Consider the following 14322-nt stretch of genomic DNA (forward strand, 5'->3'; position numbering starts at 1 on the left):
GTGCGGGGCCCCCTTGTGCCCCCCCCCCCCCGCGTAAAACCGCGGCCATGAACGGTCACCGCTCGTCCAGCCGCAAGGGCAAGGTGGAGACGGCCGTCTCATCCCTCATTGAGGTGTTCCACCGCTACGCCGGAGAGGACGGGGATGACCTGTCGCTCAGCGTCACCGAGCTGCGCTCCCTCATTCGGCACGAGCTGCCCACCATGTCCCAGGTGAGCATCCGGCCTCGCACAGAGACCCACACACTCGCACGGAGACCCACAGACTCACACGTCTACCCACACTCACACGGAGACCCATAGACTCACACGGAGACCCACAGACTCTGACGGAGACCCACAGACTCGCACGGAGACCCACAGACTCTGACGGAGACCCACATACCCGCACGGAGACCCATAGACTCACACGGAGACCCACAGACTCTGACGGAGACCCACAGACTCGCACGGAGACCCACAGACTCTGACGGAGACCCACAGACTCGCACGGAGACCCACAGACTCGCACGGAGACCCACAGACTAGGACGGAGACCCATAGACTCACACGTCGACCCACAGACTCTGACGGAGACCCATAGACTCGCACGGAGACCCATAGACTCGCACGGAGACCCACAGACTCGCACGGAGACCCATAGACTCTGACGGAGACCCACAGACTCGCACGGAGACCCACAGACTCTGACGGAGATCCACATACTCGCACGGAGACCCACAGACTCGGACGGAGACCCATAGACTCACACGTCGACCCACAGAATCTGACGGAGACCCATAGACTCGCACGGAGACCCATAGACTCGCGGCCAACACCAGTGACGAATATCTGAACCAGTCCTGGGCCTCCCCTAGGTCGACTCAGCCTCAAATGAGTAGCTGGTGCTGTGTGTAAACATCGCCACTGGGGAGACAAAGGCGGTCGGGCGTGCAGGCCTTCATATGTGCTAGCTAACAGCATTTGCCCCAAGAGTCTGTCCATCATCTCATACGCAGTCAGGCTCGCTTGAACCAATGCAGGTGAACTGCCAGATGTTTACGGACAAGGGACCCCTCTCCTAAGCCATCCAACAGCATCGTGTGAGGGCCAAATCACACGTGCCAGGCAGAACATGCTCATGCGAATTTCGAAGGTCACGATTCATAGGTTGACTGTGTATCACGCGGAGTTCCACAGATCTCTCTCTCTCTCTTTTGGGTCTGCCGCTATTTGGCATTCGCACGCTCCCACTGGGTATTGCCGATAGGTCCACACGAGGCAGTCCTACCGCTGCCACTCCGCTGCATGTGGGACGTGGCAGTGCGTGACTGTAGCTCAGTGCAAGCCAAGCGGTCCGACAGAGCAGCAGCTGGCCAACTCGCAGACGTTTGTGCTTCAACTCGGCTGGCTTGCAGGATGATGCAGCTAGCCAAGGGGCGCCACGGTGGCGAGATGTTGTCTGCCTCGCCTGGTGTCCATGAGATCGTGGGTTGGATCCCGACCCCTGTATATTTGGAGTTTGCGTGATTCTCTCTCCCCGTGGTAGTGTGGTCCTCCGGTTTTTCCCCTCTACATTTAGATTCAACATCACGCGTTTAGAGTATTTGGCTGTTCGAAATTTCCACTTGATAAGCCACTTGGTTGAGCTGTCATTTGAGGCGATGTCGCTTCTGAAACAGAGCTACATAGCTCAGTGGGCCGCAACTGGTAAAATAGAAAATTAAATGTGGTGTTGTTTTATAATGCCTTGTCGGACGTCACCTTCCACAGCGTTGTCGGACGTCACCTTCCACAGCGGTGTCGGACGCGGGAGGCGGATCCCTCTCGTGGTTAGCTCTTATTTTGAATAATCTCAGTAATTGCTCTTTGGTTCTTTCGGTAAAGTCAGGTAGAAAGAAATTAAATGAAATAATAGAATACGACGTTTCGATTGCAACACAAGCAAACGCCATCAGGTAAGAATGAATGAGAAAACAAACCTATTAATCTTAGAAATATAATGCAATACAACACAGAGAATCGGCTAACACACCGGTCAACACCCTACCTGGTTGATTACGTTCTTCCAAAGATTGCTAAACTTGAGAGAGAGACAAAACACACACAGAGACACATAGACAGACACATAAGCAGAGAGACACACTCAGAGACACAGAGATAGACACACATATAGACACAGAGAAACAACGCCTCTCTGTTGAGGCTTTAAATAGAGAGAGAGAGGGGGATTGGGGTAGAGAAATTAGCATGTCAATGACAGAGTTGTGTGGAACTATTCCTCGTAGCGGTCGGAGGAGAGAAAAGGGACTTATAAACAAACAAGCATGCCAAAATTTAGAGAGAGAAATAAGAAGTTTGAGAAAACAAACTTAGTCAAATTTGGAAGTGTAATGCAATGCAACACAGATAGTCGGATAACACGCAGTTAACGCATAGCCTGGTTGAATACGTTCTTCCAAATATTGCTTAATTAGAAGTTAAGTGTGAGTTGTGTAGAAATCCTCCCCGTAGAGGTGGTTCAAACTAGATTTGAAGCTTTCGTGACTGCAGGAATTACTCTTTCTGTGTTCCACCGCTCGCTCGATGGAACACGTAAGCGGTGCGCGGGATCGCAGCGCCCTCCTCCACTCCGACCGATCCACCGCGGCCTCCCAGCAGATGCAGAAGTCGCTGGTTCAATCTCCCGGGCGTGGCAGGTGAAATAAGGGTGCAAGTTTCCTAACTTATCCCCCCAACCACCACAATCGCTTCCGTCTACTCGGCAGTACGGAATGGGTTACAACCATCACAGATCGTCGATCTGGCAGCTCAGTTTCAGTTTCATTTATTTGGTATAGCCCTGTGAGCCATTCGGCTCTTGAACCGGGTGCAACCGCAACAAACAAAAACATGAACAAGAAACATTAAAGTGACTACGCGCAAACAGAAAAATCCAGGAAAAAACAGCAAAGTCTTCCAGAAAAAGCACCGTGTATCAATGCTGTGTGCAAAAATCCCAGTAGGATGCAAGTCAAACAATAACAACCATAAGACAATTTAGATTAAAGTTATCAGTCTAACTCTGTACTACAACAAACAAATATGGCTAAACCAAAACGTTTTCGAAATCACCAAAATAAAGCTAGTTCGCGTGTGGTGGGGCAAAGTCTGGGTGCTTCCCCATCTTCAGTCCGAGACGTCTGGTGGCTAGCGTGGAAGAGTAGGCCAAATACTCTGTGGTTAGAGAGTCTCGAGAGCCCCCTCTTGCGGTGGCGTGAGCGAGCGATTTGCGGGACTGCGCCTTTTAACCCCAGACGGAGGAGAGGTGTTCACGCGACAGGGACGCCGTATGAAGCGTGCTGCTGCTGTTTGTTGTTGTTGCCGCTGCTGTGGGCAGCACTGCCAGTCCCCGCAGGCCATGGACAACCTCATGAGGTCGCTCGATGCCAACGGAGACGGCACCATCGACTTCAGCGAGTACATGACATTCCTCAACAAGTTCACCATCCTCATCGACGACTCCTACATCCGCGCGCTGCTCCGCAACCAGGCGTGCGTGCGGCTCGTGTGTGTGTGTGCGTGGGGGAATTGTGTGTGTGTGTGGTGCTCGTGTGTATGTGGGGGGGACTCGTGTGTGTGTGTGGGGGATCGTGTGTGTGTGAGACTCGTGTGTGTGTGTGTGTTTGGTGTGTGTGTGGGGGACTCGTGTGTGTGTGGGGGGGGGGGGATCGTGTGTGTGTGTGAGACTCCTGTGTGTGTGGTGCTCGTGTGTGTCTGTGTGGTGCTCGTGTGTGTGTGTGTGGTGCTCGTGTGTGTGGGGGGGACTCATGTGTGTGTGTGTGTGGGGGGGACTCGTGTGTGTGTGTGTGGGGGATCGTGTGTGTGTGTGAGACTCGTGTGTGTGTGTGTGGGGCTCGTGTGTGTGGGGGGGATCGTGTGTGTGGGGCTCATATGTGTATGGGGCTTGTGTGTGTGTAGTTCATGTGCATGTGGGGCTTACGCACATACTTGTGGACCAGTGAAAAATAATTACCTGACGATTAGTTTGATATAGAGTCGTCGTCGTTCATGCGAATCGCATCTCACAGTCGCTGAGTAGGAACCACAGACCAAGCTGGAAGGCTGCCAGGTGGTGAGCCGGCACCAAACAACTGCTCTGCAGTTCTCTACATATCAAGATGCTTTCAGCCAATTCGTGAGTGCTTATACAGAAACTACAGCACCCGGAGAAAACCCACACATGCGAAGGGGCAATGCTGTATCCCACACAGAAGAGACAGACGACACAGTCCACAGTTTTCTGGACTGCATTCTGCTGGCGAGCCAGGATCCGGCTCCTCCTCGCGACGTTTTCCATTCGTCCCAATCCACCATCCTCACTTGCCTCCAACACAATGCCGGATTGCAGGCCCTGCGCGCGCATCCACCACCGCCAAACGTAGCATCGTCATGATCACGATCCATGGGTAGACAGCCCCGTAGGTGTCCACTGCACACGTCCTCATTTGTTTCTACCTTCTTCTGCCTTGTGCCAATATGCTCAAGTAGTGCCACATCTTTCTGGCATCAATCTCATCTGTCGTCGTCAAGCCACTCCTTGTTAGGTCCTCCTCTATTTCCGGTTCCTTCCATTTTTGTGAACAACACAATGCAGCGGCTAACACCAAATCATTCAGATTCAGAATATGTATTTATCTTGGAGGAATCCTATGAGCTATGAAGATCTTTTTCACGGATGTTCAGTAGGGGCGGGTAAGAACGTTACAACAAACAATACAAAATACGACAGGAGAGCAAAGTACAAGAAAGGTAAACAAATCACCCAAAAACATACAAATAAAACGAAACCATCCCCATCGTCTGCACTCTGACCGATCTCTGTATCCGCGCGTGCATGTGCGTACGTGGCGAGCAGCATCTCGCTGAAGGCGAGCACGGCGATTGAGGAGGCTCTCTACGGCCTGGTGGAGGCTTTCCACAAGCACGCGGGAAGCTCGGGGGACCCCTTCAAGCTCGACAAACAGGAGTTCAAGAACCTGCTGCAGACTGAGATGCCGACCCTGCACGAGGTAACGTCGGTTCGGGACATGGCCCCTGGTGCACTGGGGCTTGCGGTCCCCGCAGGGCGCGGGTTCGATTCCATCTCCCACGACCGAAATTGGGATAACGTTGTGGGGAAAAGATACTTAAAAAATATTTATTGTGATTTTGTTTTTATAATCCAGCAGCCATACAAAAGTTGTTAGTGCAATATCCTGGTGCGGGCAGATGAAACGACGGGGCACGTTTCTTGAATCTCCTCCGGCCCACCGGGCGGGTCACGCGGGGTGGGGTAAAGTGTGGGTAACTCTCGCCTCTTCCAAGACGCCTGGGCAGCGTGGTAGAGGAGGCACGTTTTGTTTACGTGACAAATATTGTGTCGGGTGGTGGCGGGTTTAACAACACATTTATATTTACGAGATCTAACCTCAAAAGAACTTCCATTATGGATAATATTGGTTGCACATTTACCTTTGGATAATTTACATCCCTTTGTCAATTCACCAATGAAAGCCTTCGCCCTTCATGTTGGTCGTGGGTGTTCCGTGACCATACTTCACCAAGCTGGTCAGTGCGTGGTTGGTGAAGGAGGTGGATGCCCGGGACCGATTCACGTATCACTTGCCACCAATGTTAGCCATGGCTGATTAATCAATTCACGTCGCCGGGTTCAAAGGACAGTGTGCTAACTGCTGCACCTCCACTCTCCCCCAATGAATGAATATTGGCTCCATAGAATATTTGTTCCCACCAGACAACATGTGTTCCACCTACTTATTTGGACCCCTGGGTTATGGGTTAGGTTTAGGGGTTATAGGTGAGGGTTAGGGGTAGAGTGAGATGCTACATTGGATTAGATAATAGGCCATATCTTGCGGTTAGCTGGAACAAATATATTTTAGTTAAACTCCTGTAAAAAAAAATTCCGTTTAAGATCACAGTGTTGTTGACAAATGTGTTGACTGCATGAGATAAACGGTCTCTGTAACGTCGATGCCAATATCAGGTTGCCACCTGTTCTGGTTTGCCCAGGATCGTCTGCTCCTTAACATAGCTCTCCAAGAAAGTCTACGCATTCAAATTCTCAGTTGCATAGTAATCCACTACTCAAGACAATGTATTTACATGGAGTACTATTCCATTTTCCAGAATCGTGAGACATTCTTCCCCATGACTGTTGCTAACGGTCGTCGTCAGCTGTCTCTCTACCCAAGCGTGATGTTGCCGTGATGTTGCCTCCGTGCGCTATTTGCAGTGCCTGAAAACCAAGAGGCAGCTGAAGGAATTCATCTCGGCCCTCGACCAGAACGGCGACGGCGAGGTGGACTTCGGGGAGTTCATGTCGCTCGTAGGACGATTCGCTCGGGCGCTCAACCACACTGTCTCCAAGTCGCCCTCGTCGCATTGGACAAGCTTATAAACGGCGTCGCGAGGGTCGCAGGGGTCACGAGCGGACGTGATCACGAACGTCTTCTGAGTACGCTGCGGAGGTTGGGGGATGCAGCGGTATGTCGAGAGGTGTTGAATGTTTTGTGGGGCGTGACGACGACGATGACGACATGTGCCAGTTGGTAGTTGACGTCACACGCGTCATGGTTAAAGCTGCCAAATTTGTACAGAGGCTTGACTGGGACAATGCGGTAGCCCCTCCCCCCCACCCCATTAGCTACGTCCACTCGGTCGCTAGCCCCTCCCACACGATGAGCGGCTTGTGTTGCTTGATGAAAATAAGAATGTTTTAGCCTTTCTGGCAATACCAAATAGATACCTTTTGCGAGGCGTCAAGTCTGCATTAACCACACGTACATGTGGCAAAACATGCAAACAGATATGCTATGATAATATATGCATTCCTGATTTGAAGCTTTCGTGACTGCAGGAATCCATACTCTTTGGTTCTTTCAGTAAAGTCAGGTAGGTAGAAAAAACAAAATATCACGATGTTTCGATCGCAACATAAGCGGTCGTCCTCAGGCGGAAAAAATAATCCAGCAGTGGATCTGCTGAACCAGCGAGAAAGCTGTTAAAACAAGAGGTTATTAATGCAATATATGCATTGTCTTTGAAACTGATTGACCACCCGATGTGTAACTCAGCCCACTACTCAGGTTGGCCCACCCTTTGCCACCTGTCATGAGTCGATCATTAGGCCAGACTTTTTTTTTACTCGGTTAAAATACCGATTTCCGCAAATGCTTTGGGACACCCAGCATTTATGAACCCTGGATTATCCTGGCCAAACTAGGAATGTGGTAGTTTTGTTAACGATGCTCAGTCACTTCGCTGAAGTTAGTTGGCGTGTAATGATTATTACTCTCGAGATCTGAGGAGATCTCGAGATCTGAGCTCCTGTTAATAACCTGAGGATGTTGGATGTAATCTTCAGTTACTTTTATTTAAATGTTGTGACATCGCTCTCCAACAACAATAACAACACCAGTGGTACTGCAGCGGTAATAAATTTGTCCACGTTTGATTCACGTGACACTTTTTATAAATTGGCTGTGTCGGGTGGAGGACGGTTTATGACACATTTTTTTACACAACCCAACCCAATTAAAAACAAAACCCAATTATGAATCAGTTTGAATTATGTTGAGCGGATGTCCTAATATCACAAATGCCACAGGGCACCCCTTGGCGCACATCGGCACTCCGCGTTGCGATGAGCACGATTGGCCATGAATGGTGTGGTAGGTCAACAGACGTGCGTACGTATATTACGCCGCTAAAATATTGAACAGCATGCAAATGTTTACGTCACCACGGCCCAAGGATTAAATACGTGGCTCTGCGGCGATAAGAACCGCACACGGCGCACTGCGGCTTTATCCGCGTGTTCCGTTTAAGAGGGGCCACCCTGTGCTGAGCTCAAAGTGGATTAAAAGACGGGATTAAACCAATTGCGTAGTGATTGCGATTGCAAGCATCTAACCGGAGCTAAAATGGACCGACATTCTGAGCGGCGATTGTAGTTTACATCTTTTTTTTTTATCTGACTTGCTGAAGCGACGCATCCATCTTGTCCAAACTGTTTGAAGGATTATGAATGCAGGGTTTATATTTATCTGTTTATTGTTTTATTGTTGTGCTTTTTTCCCCCCCAACTTGATTACAATTGTGACGTCGCCATCCTGTCATGAGATGAAGGGGGTCCGTTTGGCAATCTCGCGCAGCAGGGATTTAGTGCAAAACCACCCCGTGATGGAGCACACGACACATGGAAGGTAACAATACAGAACTACTTCTGAGATCCCTTCAAGCGATCTCCTGTTCACACTGCAAGGACTGCACTTCCACACACCGTGCTGTGTAGATTCATCTGAAGGGCTTTGTTCAACGTTTCGGGCAATGGCCCTTCAGATATGGATTTCAAATGTATCAGAGCCGGAGCGTGCCATTGACCACTTACCTATGAAAACCAAGTTTAACCAAAGTACTCGCACCTCGTTGTTTTATTTATTTAATTTGGCAGAAGGGGATAAACCCTCACACAAGCAATTGCTCAAGATTAGTGTGGAATGGGAACACTGTTCAGAGCTTCAAGCTCCCGATTTTAAACATCGATTCAGACCGCAAGGTGGCGATGGGTTCATTGCCTCTGACCGTCGAGCCATCCGACCACTCTCACACTCCAACAGCGCTCGGAGTAGATTTTAGCCCCCCCTCGTCCCCGTGTACCGACCGAGCCGTTAACCGGAGGCCACGGGCAAATAAACAAAAGCAGAATCTACCGGCATGTTACGCGCAACAATGTTGCATCGATACGCAACGCCGACGACGTCATACCAGCATCAACATCAGGTCAGCTCTCGATTGTCAGGGTGGGGGGAATCATCTGAGTTTGTGGGCTATAACCGTGATTGCTTGTGAAAATTGTTCCGTGAAATATCTTTGCCCGTGCTCACTCGCTCGCGCTGTATCACCCCCCCCCCTCCCCCACGAGTCACGGGCCCAGTGACACGTCGCCCACGTAACTGCAGACGCATTAGCGGTCACAAAGCCCATTGCTTCAAACGGTGAGAGAACGAGGAGGCACACTCACCATCTTCATGCCCATGTGTTGGTGAAAACTAAATATACGGACATATTGGCGTTACACCGGTGCAGCACAACACATCGATCCTCATAAAACAGTCTAAAATCTACATTGAATCAGCAAATCTGTTATCAGTCTTTAATAGACTTCTGTCGTCAAGTTTTATGCGATTTGAAGGTTTATTCGGTCTACTGACACTTGCTAAAAAAAGGTTAACATTGACCGTTGATTTGGGTTTGTTGAATCGAGTAACCGCCCGACCAATCTAGGACACGAGGAGTCAAATCTGCGCTTGGAACACGGAGCAGCCAATCGTCATCAGGCTGGGTGATGCTATACGTCAACAGGCTGTGAAGCGTCGTGCTCAGCTGCTCGTATAAACATTCATCTTCTGACTGTTTCGACATCACGACAACTGATTTTGACGAACGACCCGCAAGATTTTGTGACCGGGGTTGCGAATCACGGGGAAAGAAAAATGAGTATTGTGAAAAATTAGCTTTTTTTTTCATACCCCGCACCGGTGTACTGCCAATACGTTCATTCACCGAATTTAACACAAACGTTGCATTATCTGTGTTTTAGTTTTATCCAGACCACCCGTCCAATGCCCCCCCCCCCAGGTAATCAAGAATTGACTGGCGTGTCATTGAATTATTGACGTGACTGAATGTAACTTACAAAGTACGTGTTATTACGCCCCAAGTGTAACCGCACTAAATTAGAAACTTTTTTTTACCACCGCAGAGCTGCGTCTCACACGCGACGTAACATTGCACCTCTCTTCCGGTTAAGTTTATACGAAGGCTTTCGCAACCAATGTTCTGACTCACAACTAGCTGCTGTTGGCTTCGATCGTCGTGTGGTTACAGTGAGGGAAAAAAGTATTTGATCCCCTGCTAATTTTGTACGTTTGCCCACTGACAAAGAAATGATCAGTCTGTAATTTTAATGGTAGGTTTATTTGAACAGTGAAAGACAGAATAACAAAAACATCCAGAAAAACGCATGTCAAAAATGTTATAAATTGTTTTGCATTTTAATGAGGGAAATAAGTATTTGACCCCCTCTCAATCAGAAAGATTTCTGGCTCCCAGGTGTCTTTTATACAGGTAACGAGCTGAGATTAGGAGCACACTCTTAAAGGGAGTGCTCCTAATCTCAGCTTGTTACCTGTATAAAGACACCTGTTCACAGAAGCAATCAATCAATCAGATTCCAAACTCTCCACCATGGCCAAGACCAAAGAGCTCTCCAAGGATGTCAGGGACAAGATTGTAGATCTACACAAGGCTGGAATGGGCTACAAGACCATCGCCAAGCAGCTTGGTGAGAAGGTGACAACAGTTGGTGCGATTATTCCCAAATGGAAGAAACACAAAAGAACTGTCAATCTCCCTCGGCCTGGGGCTCCATGCAAGATCTCACCACGTGGAGTTGCAATGATCATGAGAACGGTTAGGAATCAGCCCAGAACTACACGGGAGGATCTTGTCAATGATCTCAAGGCAGCTGGGACCATTGTCACCAAGAAAACAGTTGGTAACACTACGCCGTGAAGGACTGAAATCCTGCAGCGCCCACAAGGTCCCCCTGCTCAAGAAAGCACATATACATACCCGTCTGAAGTTTGCCAATGAACATCTGAATTATTCAGAGGACAACTGGGTGAAAGTATTGTGGTCAGATGAGACCAAAATGGAGCTCTTTGGCATCAACTCAACTCGCCGTGTTTGGAGGAGGAGGAATGCTGCCTATGACCGCAAAAAACACCATCCCCACTGTCAACTGTCAAACATGGAGGTGGAAACATTATGCTTTGGGGGTGTTTTTCTGCTAAGGGGACAGGACAACTTCACCGCATCAAAGGGACGATGGATGGGGCCATGTACCGTCAAATCTTGAGTGAGAACCTCCTTGCCTCAGCCAGGGCATTGAAAATGGGTCGTGGATGGGTATTCCAGCATGACAATGATCCAAAATACACGGCCAAGGCAACAAAACAGTGGCTCAAGAAGAAGCACATTAAGGTCCTGGAGTGGCCTAGCCAGTCTCCAGACCTTAATCCCATAGAAAATCTGTGGAGGGAGCTGAAGGTTTGAGTTGCCAAACGTCAGCCTCGAAACCTTAATGACGTGGAGAAGATCTGCAGAGGAGTGGGACAAAATCCCTTCTGAGATGTGTGCAAACCTGATGGCCAACTACAAGCAACGTCTGACCTCTGTGATTGCCAACAAGGTTTTTGCCACCAAGTACTAAGTCATGTTTTGCAGAGGGGTCAAATACTTATTTCCCTCATTAAAATGCAAATCAATTTATAACATTTTTGACATGCGTTTTTCTGGATTTTTTTGTTGTTGTTCTGTCTCTCACTGTTCAAATAAACCTACCATTAAAATTATAGACTGATCATTTCTTTGTCAGTGGGCAAACGTACAAAATTAGCAGGGGATCAAATACTTTTTTTCCTCACTGTATAATGCCAATTCTCATCTGTAGCATCCGTAACCCGACTGATTTCATTGGCGCTGTCGGGTGGTGGAGGGTGCAGATGAAATTGGTATTACACCCACAGGATAAACAGCAGCTAATTATGTATCTCTTATGATAAATAGCAATTCCTTACCTGCCAGATTTCGATTTTCAAATTAGATTCGTGTGCATGCGCACTATGACTGTTAAATGCTCAACTGTACCCTATTGCACAACTACAAGGCAGCTTATCGTAGGTTGAGTTATATTCAAATAACAAATCTATACTGCGTTCCAGTATTGTTTAGTTGATACTCCATTATTTGTCGTTAATCGTCGTGTTAACGCTCACTGTATAACAGCGCCCTGACGCGTTTTCGGGGTCGTGCCACCCGTGTTGTTCGGCGTCGACGCCCGACGTTTCAGCTCTGCCGTGCAGGGAGCTTATTCAGGAATAGTTCAGTTCGATTCTTCAAGAAGCTCCGAGCACGTGGCAACAAAACATCGGACGTGGCGTGGAACCATGCGTGGCACAACCCGATAAACAACATCGCAGAGCTGTACAGCGGTTTTAATGTTCATATCGATGTCATGTTTGTGACGTTAGAAGGGGCTGTGACTGTTTATTTACACGTTTCCTGTATCGCTTTGTGGTCCAGGTCTCCACCGAAATGGAAACGCTTGTTCCCAATTGGCTTGCACCTGAGTGAAATAAAGGATACTGAACAAACCGCCCGTTTGCAAACTCGCTCCTTGCATCTAAAAAAAGAAATAAAACCCGCGCACATGAAACACGGCGGGCAGTGGCACGGAAAAACGATATCGACGTTTCTAGCGCAGAACAACACTGCAGGGTGTGTGGACGCAGGACCAGTTCAAATGTTTACTTGCCACCAATGGTAGCGATTTCTGGGAACCAAGCTCACAAACTAAAGCTAAACTATTTTACTTTACCAGGTAAGGCCCTACTGAGCTGTGTATCTCTTTTTCAGAAGCGACCTGGCAAACACACATGATAGCTCAACGAAGTAGCGTATCACGTGGAAATGTATAGCAAATACTCTAAACGCACGTTGATTATAAATGTGGAGGAAAACCCGGAGGACCCGGAGAAAAATCCACGAGTCCACGGGCAGAACGTGCAAACTCAGTGGCGGCTCATGCCATTTCCACTAGGGGGGGTTGTTGTGAGTGACCTCTGAAAAGATGGTGTTCTAATTAAGAAAAAAACCTCGTCATGTTATTGCCCTTCCCGTGAAAGTGATATAACACTCACCCAACTTAATAACCATTGCTACAGTCTACATTATATACTGCCAGTACACTCACGAAACTTAATAACCAGGCTACAGTCTACATTATAGATTGCCAGTGCACTCCGATTAAGAACCAGGCTACTGTCTACATTCGTGGGTTTTTTTATTTTTTATTCACTTAATTTTTTATTATAATTTTTCTATCTACGTGACTTTACCGAAATAACCAAAGAATAGTTATATAACTGTCTTATCTACCAACGGTAGGCATTTATAAACAATACGAAACCAAACAAAGCACTAAAATGCTGTCCCCACGACCCTCAAGTCCACACTACACACCTCCTTTGACACTGCCAAAAGCCTAGAGCGTGTAGGCCGTGACCTGCTCTATTTGCACCGTGCAACCTCGCGTTGTGACATCGTCTCATTACAGCCATGGGCGCCTTTTTCACTGCCCTGAATGGGTCTCAAACGGCGTGGCTAAAATGCGAAGCTAATCAAAATGAATGAAGGGAAATCTCTCCACTCGAACGCCTTCACTGCCGCCCCGAGACCTCCCCGAGGCACAAATCAGAATGTGGTGTTGCAGCGGTTTCTGATATGAACTTAAAATGTTATCTTTATAATGCAATTCACGTTGAAATAATAATGTATTCTTAAACACAACAAAACAATTTATAGAAAAGTATTTTTATTATAAAAAATAATTTATCATCTCCAGTTGCTTGGTGGAGTGGCGACTCAACACCCCTAGTGGGCGAACCGCGCACGTGCAAACTCCAAATAGACATCAGGATCGGGATCGAACCCACGACGTCCTGCATACATGGCGAGGCAGTGAATATCTCGCCATCGGAGTTCATAGCACAACTCACTGACTTCTGCGGAACCATTCTTAATGTTGACCATGAAGCTTACAATTCATGCATCGTATCGCATTTGAGATTCAATGAGTTTAAATTGTCTCGTGTCCCTGACATGCGGTGCAGTGTTGTGAAAAATATGCGGAGCGGTGGCGCAGTGGTTTGCGCACTGTACTCCGAACCGGGCGACCTGAGTTCAACACCTGCTCATGGCCAAGATCAGTGATGAATATCTGAACCGGTCCTGGGCATCCCCTTGGTGTACCTCGTGCGGTGTGTGAACATCGACACGAGTGAGACAAAGGCGTTCGGGCGTGGTGCTAGCCACCCACCCCCTCGTGTACTGTCCTGCTCTTCATAGGGTGCTCGCTAACAGTGCTTGCTTGAGCCACAGAGCGCATAGCATACCGTGACATCACTGATTGGAATCTGTGTGTCATCTCTGTGCGACTTCACTGTGTGGCATCACTGTGCCGTCACTGTGTAACATCACTGTGTGTGTCACATCACTGCGTGGCATCACTGTGTGTGACATCACTATTTGGCATCACTGTGTGTGACATCACTGTGTGTGAGACATCATTGTGTGACATCACTGTGTGTGACATCACTGTGTGACATCACTGCGTGGCATCACTGTGTGACATCACTGCGTGGCATCACTGTGTGACATCACTGCGTGGCATCAC

The 14322-nt window shown here is 48.4% G+C and overlaps 1 protein-coding gene across 1 annotated transcript; it reads left to right on the forward strand.

Annotated features, from left to right (window-relative positions):
• The first annotated feature begins 47 nt into the window (after positions 1–47).
• On the forward strand, positions 48–6562 carry LOC144732767 (uncharacterized). The gene is made up of 4 exons (XM_078614345.1): positions 48–212; positions 3358–3512; positions 4876–5029; positions 6256–6562. Exons 1-4 carry the CDS (start codon positions 48–50, stop codon positions 6418–6420), a joined length of 639 nt encoding a protein of 212 aa, XP_078470471.1. The 3' UTR covers positions 6421–6562.
• Positions 6563–14322: the final 7760 nt, after the last annotated feature.

This window comes from Lampetra planeri, chromosome 44 (genome assembly GCF_965212315.1).
Source record: "Lampetra planeri chromosome 44, kcLamPlan1.2.h2, whole genome shotgun sequence".
NCBI lineage: Eukaryota > Metazoa > Chordata > Hyperoartia > Petromyzontiformes > Petromyzontidae > Lampetra > Lampetra planeri.

Coding starts and splice junctions, on each gene's coding strand:
- LOC144732767 (XM_078614345.1), top strand. CDS start 48: ATGAACGGTCACCGCTCGTCCAGCCGCAAGGGCAAGGTGGAGACGGCC. Junction 3,513..4,875: donor GCGCTGCTCCGCAACCAGGC/GTGCGTGCGGCT, acceptor CGTGGCGAGCAG/CATCTCGCTGAAGGCGAGCA. Junction 5,030..6,255: donor AGATGCCGACCCTGCACGAG/GTAACGTCGGTT, acceptor CGCTATTTGCAG/TGCCTGAAAACCAAGAGGCA.